At 50.7% G+C, this 18,660-nt stretch overlaps 1 protein-coding gene across 1 annotated transcript in view; it reads right to left on the minus strand.

The window, feature by feature from the left end:
- The window catches only part of DENND5A (DENN domain containing 5A), a gene marked incomplete at its 5' end in the record, with an annotated part of 57,286 nt that extends 49,140 nt beyond the window's left edge, over positions 1-8,146 (minus strand). Inside the window, 1 exon segment of the mRNA XM_040409406.1 lies at positions 8,044-8,146. Within this exon segment, the coding sequence (XP_040265340.1) occupies positions 8,044-8,146 (103 nt within the window).
- Between the last annotated feature and the right edge of the window lie 10,514 nt (positions 8,147-18,660).

Below are 18,660 nucleotides of genomic sequence, written 5' to 3' on the forward strand. Positions count from 1 at the left end.
TATATAGGTGACAGCAGTGGGTGTATATAGGGCACAGCCGGGAACACTGTATATAGGTGACAGCAGTGGGTATATATAGGGCACAGCCGGGTACAGTGTATATAGGTGACAGCAGTGGGGTATATATAGGGCACAGCCGGGTACACTGTATATAGGTGACAGCAGTGGGGATATATAGGGCACAGCCGGGTACACTGTATATAGGTGACAGCAGTGGGTATATATAGGGCACAGTCGGGTACACTGTAAATAGGTGACAGCAGTGGGTGTATATAGGGCACAGCCGGGAACACTGTATATAGGTGACAGCAGTGGGTATATATAGGGCACAGCCCAGGTACACTATATATAGGGGGTGGATAGGTGACAGCAGTGGGTGTATATATAGGGCACAGTCCGGGTAAACTGTATATAGGGGTGTATAGGTGACAGCAGTGGGTATATATAGGGCACAGCCCGGGTACACTGTATATAGGGTGACAGCAGTGTAGGGTATATATAGGGCACATCCAGGGTACACTGTATATGGGTGACAGCAGTGGGTACATATAGGGCATAGCCTGGGTACACTGTATATAGATGACAGCAGTGGGTATATATAGGGCACAGCCCGGGTACACTGTATATATAGGGGGGTATAGGAGACAACAGCGGGTAAATATAGGGCACAGCCCGGGTACACTGTATATGGGTGACAGCAGTGGGAATATATAGGGCACAGCCCGGGTACACTGTATATAGGTGGCAGCAGTGGGTACATATAGGGCACAGCCGGGTACACTGTATATAGATGACAGCAGTGTAGGGTATATATAGGGCACAGCCCGGGTACACTGTATATTTAGGGGTGTATAGGTGACAGCAGTGGGTATATATAGGGCACAGCCCGGGTACACTGTATATAAGTGACAGCAGTGGGTATATATAGGGCACAGCCCGGGTACACTGTATATAGGTGACAGCAGTGGGTATATATAGGGCACAGCCGGGTACACTGTATATAGGTGACAGCTGTGGGTGTATATATAGGGCACAGCCGGGTACACTGTATATAGGTGACAGCAGTGGGTATATATAGGGCACAGCCGGGTACAGTGTATATAGGTGACAGCAGTGGGGACATATAGGGCACAGCCGGGTACACTGTATATAGGTGACAGCAGTGGGTGTATATAGGGCACAGCCGGGTACACTGTATATAGGTGACAGCAGTGGGTATATATATAAGGCACAGCCGGGTACAGTGTATATAGGTGACAGCAGTGGGTATATATAGGGCACAGCCGGGTACACTGTATATAGGTGACAGCAGTGGGTATATATAGGGCACAGCCGGGTACAGTGTATATAGGTGACAGCAGTGGGTATATATATGGCACAGCCCGGGTACAGTGTATATAGGTGACAGCAGTGGGTATATATAGGGCACAGCCCGGGTACAGTGTATATAGGTGACAGCAGTGGGTATATATAGGGCACAGCCGGGTACAGTGTATATAGGTGACAGCAGTGGGTATATAATAGGGCACAGCCAGGTACACTGTATATAGGTGACAGCAGTGGGTATATATAGGGCACAGCCCGGGTACACTGTATATAGGTGACAGCAGTGGGTATATATAGGGCACAGCCGGGTACAGTGTATATAGGTGACAGCAGTGGGTATATATAGGGCACAGCCAGGTACACTGTATATAGGTGACAGCAGTGGGTATATATAGGGCACAGCCAGGTACACTGTATATAGGTGACAGCAGTGGGGACATATAGGGCGGAGCCCGGGTACACTGTATATAGGTGACAGCTGTGGGTGTATATATAGGGCACAGCCGGGTACACTGTATATAGGTGACAGCAGTGGGTATATATGGGGCACAGCCCGGGTACACTGTATATATAGGGGTGTATAGGAGACAACAGCGGGTATATATAGGGCACAGCCCGGGTACACTGTATATAGGTGACAGCAGTGGGTGTATATATAGGGCACAGCCAGGGTACACTGAAGATGGGTGACAGCAGTGGGTGTATATAGGGCACAGCCCGGGTACACTGTATATAGGTGACCGCAGTGGGTATATATAGGGCACAGCCCGGGTACACTATATATAGGGGTGTATGGGTAAAAGCAGTGGGTATATATAGGGCACATCCCGGGTACACTGTATATAGGTGACATCAGTGGGTATATATAGGGCACAGTCGGGTACACTGTATATAGGTGACAGCAGTGGGTGTATATAGGGCACAGCCGGGAACACTGTATATAGGTGACAGCAGTGGGTATATATAGGGCACAGCCCAGGTACACTATATATAGGGGGTGGATAGGTGACAGCAGTGGGTGTATATATAGGGCACAGTCCGGGTAAACTGTATATAGGGGTGTATAGGTGACAGCAGTGGGTATATATAGGGCACAGCCCGGGTACACTGTATATAGGTGACAGCAGTGGGTGTATATAGGGCACAGCCGGGTACAGTGTATATAGGTGACAGCAGTGGGTATATATAGGGCACAGCCGGGTACACTGTATATAGGTGACAGCAGTGGGTATATATAGGGCACAGCCGGGTACAGTGTATATAGGTGACAGCAGTGGGTATATATAGGGCACAGCCAGGTACACTGTATATAGGTGACAGCAGTGGGTATATATAGGGCACAGCCAGGTACACTGTATATAGGTGACAGCAGTGGGTATATATATGGCACAGCCCGGGTACAGTGTATATAGGTGACAGCAGTGGGTATATATAGGGCACAGCCCGGGTACAGTGTATATAGGTGACAGCAGTGGGTATATATAGGGCACAGCCCGGGTACACTGTATATAGGTGACAGCAGTGGGTATATATAGGGCACATCCAGGGTACACTGTATATGAGGTGACAGCAGTGGGTATATATAGGGCACAGCCAGGTACACTGTATATAGGTGACAGCAGTGGGTATATATAGGGCACAGCCAGGTACACTGTATATAGGTGACAGCAGTGGGGACATATAGGGCGGAGCCCGGGGGTACACTGTATATAGGTGACAACTGTGGGTGTATATATAGGGCACAGCCGGGTACACTGTATATAGGTGACAGCAGTGGGTATATATAGGGCACAGCCCGGGTACACTGTATATATAGGGGTGTATAGGAGACAACAGCGGGTATATATAGGGCACAGCCCGGGTACACTGTATATAGGTGACAGCAGTGGGTGTATATATAGGGCACAGCCAGGGTACACTGAAGATGGGTGACAGCAGTGGGTATATATAGGGCACAGCCGGGTACACTGTATATAGGTGACAGCAGTGGGTATATATAGGGCACAGCCCGGGTACACTATATATAGGGGTGTATGGGTGACAGCAGTTGTTATATATAGGGCACATCCCGGGTACACTGTATATAGGGGTGTATAGGTAAAAGCAGTGGGTATATATAGGGCACATCCCGGGTACACTGTATATAGGTGACATCAGTGGGTATATATAGGGCACAGTCGGGTACACTGTATATAGGTGACAGCAGTGGGTGTATATAGGGCACAGCCGGGAACACTGTATATAGGTGACAGCAGTGGGTATATATAGGGCACAGCCCAGGTACACTATATATAGGGGGTGGATAGGTGACAGCAGTGGGTGTATATATAGGGCACAGTCCGGGTAAACTGTATATAGGGGTGTATAGGTGACAGCAGTGGGTATATATAGGGCACAGCCCGGGTACACTGTATATAGGGTGACAGCAGTGTAGGGTATATATAGGGCACATCCAGGGTACACTGTATATGGGTGACAGCAGTGGGTACATATAGGGCATAGCCTGGGTACACTGTATATAGATGACAGCAGTGGGTATATATAGGGCACAGCCGGGTACAGTGTATATAGGTGACAGCAGTGGGGACATATAGGGCGGAGCCCAGGTACACTGTATATAGGTGACAGCTGTGGGTGTATATATAGGGCACAGCCGGGTACACTGTATATAGTTGACAGCAGTGGGTATATATGGGGCACAGCCCGGGTACAGTGTATATAGGTGACAGCAGTGGGTATATATAGGGCAGAGTCGGGTACACTGTATATAGGTGATAGCAGTGGGTATATATAGGGCACAGCCGGGTACACTGTATATAGATGACAGCAGTGGGTATATATAGGGCACAGCCCGGGTACACTGTATATATAGGGGTGTATAGGAGACAACAGCGGGTATATATAGGGCACAGCCGGGTACACTGTATATAGGTGATAGCAGTGGGTATATATAGGGCACAGCCGGGTACACTGTATATAGATGACAGCAGTGGGTATATACAGGGCACAGCCCGGGTACACTGTATATATAGGGGTGTATAGGAGACAACAGCGGGTATATATAGGGCACAGCCCGGGTACACTGTATATAGGTGACAGCAGTGGGTGTATATATAGGGCACAGCCAGGGTACACTGAAGATGGGTGACAGCAGTGGGTGTATATAGGGCACAGCCCGGGTACACTGTATATAGGTGACCGCAGTGGGTATATATAGGGCACAGCCCGGGTACACTATATATAGGGGTGTATGGGTGACAGCAGTTGTTATATATAGGGCACATCCCGGGTACACTGTATATAGGGGTGTATAGGTAAAAGCAGTGGGTATATATAGGGCACATCCCGGGTACACTGTATATAGGTGACATCAGTGGGTATATATAGGGCACAGTCGGGTACACTGTATATAGGTGACAGCAGTGGGTGTATATAGGGCACAGCCGGGAACACTGTATATAGGTGACAGCAGTGGGGTGTATATATAGGGCACAGTCCGGGTAAACTGTATATAGGGGTGTATAGGTGACAGCAGTGGGTATATATAGGGCACAGCCCGGGTACACTGTATATAGGTGACAGCAGTGTAGGGTATATATAGGGCACATCCAGGGTACACTGTATATGGGTGACAGCAGTGGGTACATATAGGGCATAGCCTGGGTACACTGTATATAGATGACAGCAGTGGGTATATATAGGGCACAGCCCGGGTACACTGTATATATAGGGGTGTATAGGAGACAACAGCGGGTATATATAGGGCACAGCCCGGGTACACTGTATATAGGTGACAGCAGTGGGTGTATATATAGGGCACAGCCCGGGTACACTGTATATGGGTGACAGCAGTTGGTACATATAGGGCACAGCCGGGTACACTGTATATAGGTGACAGCAGTGGGGACATATAGGGCGAGCCCGGGTACACTGTATATAGGTGACAGCTGTGGGTGTATATATAGGGCACAGCCGGGTACACTGTATATAGGTGACAGCAGTGGGGACATATAGGGCACAGCTGGGTACACTGTATATAGGTGACAGCAGTGGGTATATATAGGGCACAGCCCGGGTACAGTGTATATAGGTGACAGCAGTGGGTATATATAGGGCACAGCCCGGGTAAACTGTATATAGGTGACAGCAGTGGGTATATATAGGGCACAGCCGGGTACAGTGTATATAGGTGACAGCAGTGGGTATATATAGGGCACAGCCGGGTACAGTGTATATAGGTGACAGCAGTGGGTATATATAGGGCACAGCCGGGTACACTGTATATAGGTGACAGCAGTGGGTATATATAGGGCACAGCCGGGTACAGTGTATATAGGTGACAGCAGTGGGGTATATATAGGGCACAGCCGGGTACACTGTATATAGGTGACAGCAGTGGGTATATATAGGGCACAGCCGGGTACAGTGTATATAGGTGACAGCAGTGGGTATATATTGGGCACAGCCGGGTACACTGTATATAGGTGACAGCAGTGGGTGTATATAGGGCACAGCCCGGGTACAGTGTATATAGGTGACAGCAGTGGGTATATATAGGGCACAGCCGGGTACACTGTATATAGATGACAGCAGTGGGTATATATAGGGCACAGCCCGGGTACACTGTATATATAGGGGTGTATAGGAGACAACAGCGGGTATATATAGGGCACAGCCCGGGTACACTGTATATAGGTGACAGCAGTGGGTGTATATATAGGGCACAGCCCGGGTACACTGTATATGGGTGACAGCAGTGGGTACATATAGGGCACAGCCGGGTACACTGTATATAGGTGACAGCAGTGGGGACATATAGGGCGGAGCCCGGGTACACTGTATATAGGTGACAGCAGTGGGTATATATAGGGCACAGCCGGGTACAGTGTATATAGGTGACAGCAGTGGGTATATATAGGGCACAGCCGGGTACAGTGTATATAGGTGACAGCAGTGGGTATATATAGGGCACAGCCGGGTACACTGTATATAGGTGACAGCAGTGGGTATATATAGGGCACAGCCGGGTACAGTGTATATAGGTGACAGCAGTGGGTATATATGGGGCACAGCCCGGGTACAGTGTATATAGGTGACAGCAGTGTACCCGGCTGTGCTATATACAGTGTACCCGGCTGTGCCCTATATATACCCACTGCTGTCACCTATATACAGTGTACCCGGCTGTGCCCTATATATACCCACTGTTGTCTCCTATACACCCCTATATATACAGTGTACCCGGCTGTGCCCTATATATACCCACTGCTGTCACACAGCCCAGGTACACTATATATAGGTGACAGCAGTGGGTATATATAAGGCACAGCCGGGTACACTGTATATAGGTGACAGCAGTGGGTATATATAGGGCACAGCCCAGGTACACTATATATAGGTGACAGCAGTGGGTATATATAGGGCACAGCCGGGTACACTGTATATAGGTGACAGCAGTGGGTATATATAGGGCACAGCCGGGTACACTGTATATAGGTGACAGCAGTGGGTATATATAGGGCACAGCCCGGGTACAGTGTATATAGGTGACAGCAGTGGGTATATATAGGGCACAGCCGGGTACAGTGTATATAGGTGACAGCAGTGGGTATATATAGGGCACAGCCGGGTACAGTGTATATAGGTGACAGCAGTGGGTATATATAGGGCACAGCCGGGTACAGTGTATATAGGTGACAGCAGTGGGTATATATAGGGCACAGCCCGGGTACAGTGTATATAGGTGACAGCAGTGGGTATATATAGGGCACAGCCGGGTACAGTGTATATAGGTGACAGCAGTGGGTATATATAGGGCACCGCCCGGGTACACTGTATATAGGTGACAGCAGTGGGGACATATAGGGCACAGCCCGGGTACACTGTATATAGGTGACAGCAGTGGGTATATATAGGGCACAGCCCAGGTACAGTGTATATAGGTGACAGCAGTGGGTATATATAGGGCACAGCCCGGGTACACTGTATATAGGTGACAGCAGTGGGTATATATAGGGCACAGCCGGGTACAGTGTATATAGGTGACAGCAGTGGGTATATATAGGGCACAGCCGGGTACAGTGTATATAGGTGACAGCAGTGGGTGTATATAGGGCACAGCCGGGTACAGTGTATATAGGTGACAGCAGTGGGTATATATAGGGCACAGCCCGGGTACACTGTATATAGGTGACAGCAGTGGGTATATATAGGGCACAGCCGGGTACAGTGTATATAGGTGACAGCAGTGGGTATATATAGGGCACAGCCGGGTACAGTGTATATAGGTGACAGCAGTGGGTATATATAGGGCACAGCCGGGTACAGTGTATATAGGTGACAGCAGTGGGTATATATAGGGCACCGCCCGGGTACAGTGTATATAGGTGACAGCAGTGGGTATATATAGGGCACAGCCGGGTACACTGTATATAGGTGACAGCAGTGGGTATATATAGGGCACAGCCGGGTACAGTGTATATAGGTGACAGCAGTGGGTATATATAGGGCACAGCCCGGTTACACTGTATATAGACCCCGGTACATTGCACGGCGCCGGTGCAGGGAGGGGAGCGGATGTGAGCTGCACCGTTATCTTCAGGTCCCGCTATGTGACGTCCTCTCCTCCCGCCTCTGCCCTCGGTGATGCATGTGCCCCCCCTTCCCCCCCTTCCCCAGTGCCTCCCTCTGGAGCCCCCCATTCCCGGTGCCACTTACCGGAGAGCTCGTCCGGTTCCAGCCCGGTGTCGGTATCCAGACCGCTGATAACGAAATAGTCTGCGAAGCGTCCGGGCGCCGAGCTATTCCCCCCTCCCCCCACTCATATCTCCGGTCAGCGGCCCCCGGGAGTCCCGCACTGCATCACGGGATGTCCGGACAGCTGTGCACCGAGAGCGGGCGGAGCCTCTGCGCAGGGGGAGGAGCCTGTGAGCGCAGGCGCAGTGCGTGACTAGGGTGATGTCATTGTATTTACTATTCAGACGGTGACCGAGATTGCCCCGATCCCCCCCCCCCACCCCGCGTGAGCCGCCCCCAATAAGGACCGCCACCCCAGAATACCCCCCTCAATATCAGACCCCCACCTCAGAATACCCCCTCTATATGAGACCCCCACCCCAGAATACCCCCCTCAATATCAGACCCCCACCTCAGAATACCCCCTCTATATGAGACCCCCACCCCAGAATACCCCCCTCAATATCAGACCCCCACCTCAGAATACCCCCTCTATATGAGACCCCCACCCCAGAATACCCCCCTCAATATCAGACCCCCACCTCAGAATACCCCCTCTATATGAGACCCCCACTTCAGAACCCCCCTCTATATGAGACCCCCACCCCAGAATACCCCCTCTATATGAGACCCCCACTTCAGAACCCCCCTCTATATGAGACCCCCACCCCAGAATACCCCCCTCAATATCAGACCCCCACCCCAGAATACCCCCTCTATATGAGACCCCCCCCCCAGAATACCCCCCTCTATATGAGACCCCCACTTCAGAACCCCCCCTCTATATGAGACCCCCACCCCAGAATACCCCCTCTATATGAGACCCCCACCTCAGAACCCCCCCTCTATATGAGACCCCCACCTCAGAACCCCCCCTCTATATGAGACCCCCACCCCAGAATCCCCCCTCTATATGAGACCCCCACCTCAGAATACCCCCCTCTATGAGACCCCACCCCAGAATACCCCCTCTATATGAGACCCCCTCCTCAGAACCCCCCCTCTATATGAGACCCCCACCCCAGAATACCCCCTCTATATGAGACCCCCACCCCAGAATACCCCCTCTATATGAGACCCCCTCCTCAGAACCCCCCCTCTATGAGACCCCCACCCCAGAATAACCCCCTCTATATGAGACCCCCTCCTCAGAACCCCCCTCTATATGAGACCCCCACCCCAGAATACCTCCCTCTATATGAGACCCCCTCCTCAGAACCCCCCCTCTATGAGACCCCCACCCCAGAATACCCCCCTCTATATGAGACCCCCTCCTCAGAACCCCCCTTCTATATGAGACCCCCACCCCAGAATACCCCCCTCTATATGAGAACCCCCCCTCTATATGAGACCCCCACCCCAGAATACCCCCCTCTATATGAGACCCCCTCCTCAGAACCCCCCCTCTATATGAGACCCCCACCCCAGAATACCTCCCTCTATATCAGACCCCCAACCCAGAATACCCCTTATATGAGACCCCTACCTCAGAACCCCCCTCTATATGAGACCCCCACCTCAGAATACCCCCCTCAATATCAGACCCCCTCCCCAGAATACCCCCCTCTATATCAGACCCCCTCCCTCTATATGAGACCCCCCCCCCCCGAATACCCCCTCTATATGAGACCCCCTCCCCAGAAACCCCCCCCTATATAAGAACCTCAGAACCCCCCTCTATATGAGACCCCCACCCTAGAATACCCCCCTCAATTTCAGACCCCCTCCCTCTATGAGACCCCAACCCCAGAATACCCCCCTCAATATCAGACCCCCTCCCCAGAATCCCCCCCTATATTAGACCCCCACCTCAGAACCCCCCCTCTATATGAGACCCCCTCCCCATGAGACCCCCACCTATATGAGACCCCCACCCCAGAATACCCCCTCAATATCAGACCCCCTCCCCAGAATACCCCCCTATATAAGACCCCCACCTCAGAACCCCTCCTCTATATGAGCCCCCCTCCCCATGAGACCCCACCCCAGAATACCCCCATCTATATGAGACCCTCACCCCAGAAACCCCCCTGTATAGGAGACCCCCACCCCAGAATATCCCCCCTCCTCTATATGAGACCCCCACCACAGAATATCCCCCCTCCCCAGAATACCCCCTCTATATGAGACCCCCACGCCAGAGTATCCTCTCTCAATATGAGACCCCCTCCCCAGAATACCCCCTCTATATGAGGTCTCATATAGAGGGGGGGGGGGGATTCTGGGAAGGGGGTCTCATACCTCCACCCCAGAATATCCCCTCAATATCAGCCCCCCCCCCCCCAACCCCCCCCCCCCCCTCTATATGAGACCCCCACCCTAGAATACCCACCCCTCTATATGAGACCCCCACCCTAGAATACCCACCCCTCTATATGAGACCCCTCCCCAGAATATCCCCTCTCTATATAAGACCCCCCTCCCCAGAATATCCCTTCTCTATGAGACCCCCACCCCAGAATACCCCCCCTCTATATGAGACCCTCACCCCAGAATACCCCCCTCTATATGAGAACCCCACCCCAGAATACCCCCTCTATATGAGACCCCCACCCCAGAATACCCCCCTCTATATGAGACCCCCACCCCAGAATACCCCCTCTATATGAGACCCCCACCCCAGAATACCCCCCTGTATATGAGACCCCCTCCCCAGAATACCCCACTCTATATGAGATCCCCTCCCCAGAATATCCCTTATCTAAATGAGACCCCCACCCCATAATACCCCCTCTATATGAGACCCTCACCCCAGAATACCCCCCTCTATATGAGAACCCCACCCCAGAATACCCCCTCTATATGAGACCCCCACCCCAGAATACCCCCCTCTATATGAGAACCCCACCCCAGAATACCCCCTCTATATGAGACCCCCACCCCAGAATACCCCCCTGTATATGAGACCCCCACCCCAGAATACCCTTCCTCTATATGAGACCCCCTCCCCAGAATACCTCCCCCTGAGACCTCCTCCCCAGAATATCCCCTCTCTAAATGAGACCTCCTCCCCAGAATATCCCCCTCTATATGAGACCCCCTCCCCAGAATACCCCCCTCTATATGAGATCCCCTCCCCAGAATATCCCTTCTCTAAATAAGACCCCCACCCCAGAATACCCCCTCTATATGAGACCCCCACCCCAGAATACCCCCCTCTATATGAGACCCCCTCCCCAGAATATCCCTTCTCTAAATGAGACACCCACCCCAGAATACCCCCTCTATATGAGACCCCCACCCCAGAATACCCCCCTCAATATGAGACCCCCTCCCCAGAATACCCCCCTCTATATGAGATCCCCTCCCCAGAATATCCCTTCTCTAAATGAGACCCCCACCTCAGAATACCCCCTCTATATGAGACCCCCTCCCCAGAATACCTCCTCCTGAGACCTCCTCCCCAGAATATCCCTTCTCTATATGAGACCTCCTCCCCAGAATACCCCCTCTCTATATGAAACCCCCTGCCCAGAATACCCCCTCTCTATATGAGACCCCCTCCCCAGAATATCCCTTCTCTATGAGACCCCCACCCCAGAATACCCCCCTCTATATGAGACCCCCACCCCAGAATACCCTTCCTCTATATGAGACCCCCTCCCCAGAATATCCCCTCTCTATATGAGACCCCCTCCCCAGAATATCCCTTCTCTATGAGACCCCCACCCCAGAATATCCCTTCTCTATGAGACCCCCACCCCAGAATACCCCCTCTATATGAGACCCCCACCCCAGAATACCCCCTCTATATGAGACCCCCACCCCAGAATACCCCCTCTATATGAGCCCCCCACCCCAGAATACCCCCTCTATATGAGACCCCCTCCCCAGAATACCCCCCTCTATATGAGATCCCCTCCCCAGAATATCCCTTCTCTATATGAGACCCCCACCCCAGAATACCCCCTCTATATGAGACCCCCACCCCAGAATACCCCCCTCTATATGAGACCCCCACCCCAGAATACCCTTCCTCTATATGAGACCCCCTCCCCAGAATATCCCCTCTCTATATGAGACCCCCTCCCCAGAATATCCCTTCTCTATGAGACCCCCACCCCAGAATACCCCCCCTCTATATGAGACCCCCACCCCAGAATACCCCCTCTATATGAGACCCCCACCCCAGAATACCCCCTCTATATGAGACCCCCACCCCAGAATACCCCCCTCTATATGAGACCCCCTCCCCAGAATACCCCCCTCTATATGAGATCCCCTCCCCAGAATACCTCCCCTCTGAGACCTCCTCCCTAGAATATCCCCTCTCTATATGAGACCCCCACCCCAGAATACCCCCCTCTATATGAGATCCCCTCCCCAGAATACCCCCCTCTATATGAGATCCCCTCCCCAGAATACCCCCCTCTATATGAGATCCCCTCCCCAGAATATCCCTTCTCTATATGAGACCCCCACCCCAGAATACCCCCCCTATATGAGACCCCCACCCCAGAATATCCCCCCTATATGAGACCCCCACCCCAGAATATCCCCCCTCTATGAGACCCCCACCCCAGAATACCCCCCCTCTATATGAGACCCCGTCCCCAGAATCCCCCCTATATGAGACATCCTCCCAGAATACCCCCTCTATATGAGACCCCCGCCCCAGAATACCCCATCTCTATGAGAGCCCCTTCCCAGAATACCCTTCCTCTATATGAGACCCCCGCCCCAGAATACCCCATCTCTATGAGAGCCCCTTCCCAGAATACCCTTCCTCTATATGAGACCCCCGCCCCAGAATACCCCATCTCTATGAGACCCCCTCACCAGAATATCCCCTCTCAATATGAGACCCCCTCACCAGAATATCCCCTCTGTATGAGACCACCACCCCAGAATACCCCCCTCTATATGAGACGCCCTCCCCAGAATATCTTCTATCAATATGAGACCCCCACTCCAGAGTACCCCCTCCCTATACGGGACCCCTCCCGAACACCCCATCTATATACAAGACCCTCACCCCAAAATATCCCCTCTATTTGAGACCCTCACAACAGAGTACCCCATCTATATATAAAATACCCCCCTCAATAAATATATATACAGTACAGACCAAAAGTCTGGACACACCTTCTCATTCAAAGAGTTTTCTTTATTTTCATGACTATGAAGGCATCAAAACTATGAATTAACACATGTGGAATTATATCCATAACAAACAAGTGTGAAACAACTGGAAATATGTCATATTCTAGGTTCTTCAAAGTAGCCACCTTTTGCTTTGATTACTGCTTTGCACACTCTTGGCATTCTCTTGATGAGCTCCAAGAGGTAGTCCCCTGAAATGGTCTTCCAACAGTCTTGAAGGAGTTCCCAGAGATGCTTAGCACTTGTTGGCCCTTTTGCCTTCACTCTGCGGTCCAGCTCACCCCAAACCATCTCGATTGGGTCCAGGTCCGGTGACTGTGGAGGCCAGGTCATCTGGCGCAGCACCCCATCACTCTCCTTCATGGGCAAATAGCCCTTACTTTCAAAGTTTTCCCAATTTTTCGGCTGACTGACTGACCTTCATTTCTTAAAGTAATGATGGCCACTCGTTTTTCTTTACTTAGCTGCTTTTTTCTTGCCATAATACAAATTCTAACAGCCTATTCAGTAGGACTATCAGCTGTGTATCCACCTGACTTCTCCTCAACGCCACTGATAGTCCCAACCCCATTTATAAGGCAAGAAATCCCACTTATTAAACCTGACAGGGCACACCTGTGAAGTGAAGACCATTTCAGGGGACTACCTCTTGGAGCTCATCAAGAGAATGCCAAGAGTGTGCAAAGCAGTAATCAAAGCAAAAGGTGGCTACTTTGAAGAACCTAGAATATGACATATTTTCAGTTGTTTCACACTTGGTTGTTATGTATATAATTCCACATGTGTTAATTCATAGTTTTGATGCCTTCATAGTCATGAAAATAAAGAAAACTCTTTGAATGAGAAGGTGTGTCCAAACTGCAGGGTCTGTACTGTATATATATATATATATATATATATATATACAGTCCTGATCAAAAGTTTATGACCACTTGAAAAATAGCAAAAACTCCTATGTAGCATGGCTGGATCTGAACAAGGTTCCAAGTGGAGCTTCAACATGCAACAAGAAGAGATGGGAGGAGACAGAACATTTATTGAGCATTCAGTTTAATGAAAACAACGAATAAACTGAAACAGGCTGTTTTTCAGCTGATCCAAAGTTTAGGACCAGATGCCTTTAAAAGGCCAAATCTGTGCAAAGATGTGGATTCATTGTCATCTTCTGTCAGGTAGTCACACGTTGCGATGACAAAGGCAAATAAACTCTCCCTTTTTGAAGGTGGTCGGGTTGTTGAGCTGCATAAGCAGGGTCTCTCACAGCCGCCATCGCTGCGGAGGTGGGACGCAGTAAGACAGTCATTTGGAATTTCTTAAATGATCCTGAGGGTTATGGAACAAAAAAGTCAAGTGAAAGACCCCAAAAATTTTCACCAGCACTGAGGCGGAGGATCCAATTGGCTGTCGGTCAAGACACTGGACGATCCTCGACCCAAATTAAGGCCCTTACTGGTGCTGACTGCAGCCCCATAACCATCAGACGGCATCTGAGACTGAAGGGCTTCAAAAACAAAAACCGTCTTCAAAGACCTCGTCTCCTTGAACACCACAGAACTGCTCGTTTGGACTTTGCAAGAGAGCACCAAACATGGGACATTCAAAGGTGGAAGAAAGTTTTATTCTCTGATGAGAAAAAATGTAACCTTGATGGTCCTGATGGTTTCCAACGTTACTGGCCTGACCAGCAGATCCCACCGGAGATGTTTTCTACCCGCCACAGTGGAGGGGGCGCCATAATGATGTTTTCATTAAATGCTCAAAAAATGTTCTGTCTCCCTCCCATCTCTTCTTGTTGCATGTTGAAGCTCCACTTGGAACCTTGTTCAGACCCAGCCATGATACATAGGATTGTTTGCCATTTATCAAGTGGTCTTAAACTTTTGATCAGGACTGTATATATATATATATACACACTGCTCAAAAAAATAAAGGGAACACTTAAACACCACAATGTAACTCCAAGTCAATCGCACTTCTGTGAAATCAAACTGTCCACTTAGGAAGCAACACTGAGTGACAATCAATTTCACATGCTGTTGTGCAAATGGGATAGACAACAGGTGGAAATTATAGGCAATTAGCAAGACACCCCCAATAAAGGAGTGGTTCTGCAGGTGGTGACCACAGACCACTTCTCAGTTCCTATGCTTCCTGGCTGATGTTTTGGTCACTTTTGAATGCTGGCGGTGCTTTCACTCTAGTGGTAGCATGAGACGGAGTCTACAACCCACACAAGTGGCTCAGGTAGTGCAGCTTATCCAGGATGGCACATCAATGCGAGCTGTGGCAAGAAGGTTTGCTGTGTCTGTCAGCGTAGTGTCCAGAGCATGGAGGCGCTACCAGGAGACAGGCCAGTACATCAGGAGACGTGGAGGAGGCCGTAGGAGGGCAACAACCCAGCAGCAGGGCCGCTACCTCCGCCTTTGTGCAAGGAGGAACAGGAGGAGCACTGCCAGAGCCCTGCAAAATGACCTCCAGCAGGCCACAAATGTGCATGTGTCTGCTCAAACGGTCAGAAACAGACTCCATGAGGGCCCGACGTCCACAGGTGGGGGTTGTGCTTACAGTCCAACACCGTGCAGGACGTTTGGCATTTGCCAGAGAACACCAAGATTGGCAAATTCGCCACTGGCGCCCTGTGCTCTTCACAGATGAAAGCAGGTTCACACTGAGCACATGTGACAGACGTGACAGAGTCTGGAGACGCCGTGGAGAACGTTCTGCTGCCTGCAACATCCTCCAGCATGACCGGTTTGGCATTGGGTCAGTAATAGTGTGGGGTGGCATTTCTTTGGAGGGCCACACAGCCCTCCATGTGCTCGCCAGAGGTAGCCTGACTGCCATTAGGTACCGAGATGAGATCCTCAGACCCCTTGTGAGACCATATGCTGGTGCGGTTGGCCCTGGGTTCCTCCTAATGCAAGACAATACTAGACCTCATGTGGCTGGAGTGTGTCAGCAGTTCCTGCAAGACGAAGGCATTGATGCTATGGACTGGCCCGCACGTTCCCCAGACCTGAATCCAATTGAGCACATCTGGGACATCATGTCTTGCTCTATCCACCAATGTCACGTTGCACCACAGACTGTCCAGGAGTTGGCAGATGCTTTAGTCCAGGTCTGGGAGGAGATCCCTCAAGAGACCGTCCGCCACCTCATCAGGAGCATGCACAGGTGTTGTAGGGAGGTCATACAGGCACGTGGAGGCCACACACACTACTGAGCATCATTGTGACTTGTTTTAAGGACATTACATCAAAGTTGGATCAGCCTGTAGTGTGTTTTTCCACTTTAATTTTGAGTGTGACTCCAAATCCAGACCTCCATGGGTTGAAATATTTGATTTCCATTTTTTAATTTTTGTGTGATTTTGTTGTCAGCACATTCAACTATGTAAAGAACAAAGTATTTCAGAAGAATATTTAATTAACTCAGATCTAGGATGTTATTTTTGTGTTCCCTTTATTTTTTTGAGCAGTGTATATATGAGACTCCTCCTGAATACCCCTCTCTATACGAGACCCTCCCCCCAGAATACCCCTCTCTATACGAGACCCTCCCCCCAGAATACCCCTCTCTATACGAGACCCTCCCCCCAGAATACCCCTCTCTATACGAGACCTTCCCCCCAGAATACCCCTCTCTATACGAGACCCTCCCCCCAGAATACCCCTCTCTATACGAGACCCTCCCCCCAGAATACCCCTCTCTATACAAGACCCTCCCCCCAGAATACCCCTCTCTATACGAGACCCTCCCCCAGAATACCCCTCTCTATATGAGACCCCCACCCCCGAATACCCCCTCTCTATACGAGACCCCAGACCTCTCGGTTCTCTCACATTCTTATCACGTCTCCTTATTTCCTCTTCTCGCCCAGAGGATGAGATATATTTCTGAAACTCGTGGTCCAGGCCGCCATCCGGGGCCGCCAGGAAAATTCATTCTGGGCGCTGTACAGCTACAGGCAAATATTAGGCTACTTTCACACTAGCGTTATTCTTTTCCAGCGCTGAGTTCCATCCTAGGGGCTCAATACCGGAAAAGAACTGATCAGTTTTATCCCCATGCATTCTGAATGGAGAGCGATCCGTTCAGGATGTCTTCAGTTCAGTCACTCTTACGTTTCTTGGCCGGAGAAAATACTGCAGCTCATGCGGTATTTTCTCCGGCCAAAATTCCGGAACACTTGTCGGAATGCCGGATCCGGCATGAATTTCCATTGAAATGTATTAATGCCGGATCTGGCACCAAGTGTTCTGGAAAAACTGATCCGGTTTTCTGGACTGCGCATGCGCCGACCTTTAAAAATGTGAAAAAAATAAATACTGGATCCGTTTTTCCGAATGACACCAGAGAGACGGATCCGGTATTTCAATGCATTTGTCATACGGATGCCATCTGTTTGCACACGGATTTCCGGATCCGGCAGGCAGTTCTGGCAACGCTAGTGTGAAAGTACCCCTACCTGATGCCACGTCGGGGGCAGGACCCTACACGATGATTAAGGGGGTCTCTGCAGCGACTGCCAGGCGGTAGATCCCTGGGTAAAGAGGATGCGGCCGCTCTGTCTCTGCTCCAGACAGTAAGTCCGCGTATGCCCGTGTAATACCAATTCTGGAGCATCCGTTCTTAGGGGTCGATGTTGTGCCAATTCTGCATTATTCCTGCTAGAAGTTTATAAATGAATTTCCCACAGTCGGCAGTAAGGGTCCAGGTGAGTCCCTGCGGAGTTTTACATTATCCAAGCATTGCTGCCAGTGTCAGACTGTGTAGGGACGCACCCACTACTGGTAACACCCATCTGTATCCTTACTGCAGACAGCTGGAAATTAATTTATACACTTCTTGTAGGAATAATACAGGAACGGCACAACATAGACTCATAAGAATAGGTATTACACGGGGATGCATGAAGCTATTCAACCAGGCGTCAGGAGCGGCGAGAGGTCCTCCTTAAATGATCCAGCCAGGCTGCCGTGTCTGTATGTGCCACTCGGGCAGGGGGTGTGGGACTAGGGGCCCACCTCGCTCAGGCACCCGCCAGGGAATTCACCTGCACCCATCATACGAACCCTGGCAGACAGGACACACCAGCCCTAGGGCCCGACAACCGCTCTATGCAGCGGCTGACAACAGGCACAGCACTTCGCCGAGCAGCGGTGCAGAGCCCTGACTTATAATGTAGCGACCTGCAGGTGGCGCCACACGGGAAGGTTTCTTATCTTCTGGGAGGTCAGGAGATTACATTGTGGGGGTCCTAAGGCGGGGGCACTCAGTACCAGACTAAATAGACAGCAGAAATTGGTAAAGAGCCCCACCCAGCAGTAAAATCCTTAAAGGGGTTGTCACACGACTCAAATAACACAAAGATTCCCAAAAGGCTTGTAACCAATATTGTAACTGGTTTTGCACAGGCCATTCACTGTCCCCAGTCCGTCTTCTTCCCCCTCAGTGACCCCCTTGTTGGTCTCCTTTCCCCGCATCAGTGTAGAT

The sequence above is a fragment of the Bufo bufo genome, chromosome 10, assembly GCF_905171765.1.
Source record: "Bufo bufo chromosome 10, aBufBuf1.1, whole genome shotgun sequence".
NCBI lineage: Eukaryota > Metazoa > Chordata > Amphibia > Anura > Bufonidae > Bufo > Bufo bufo.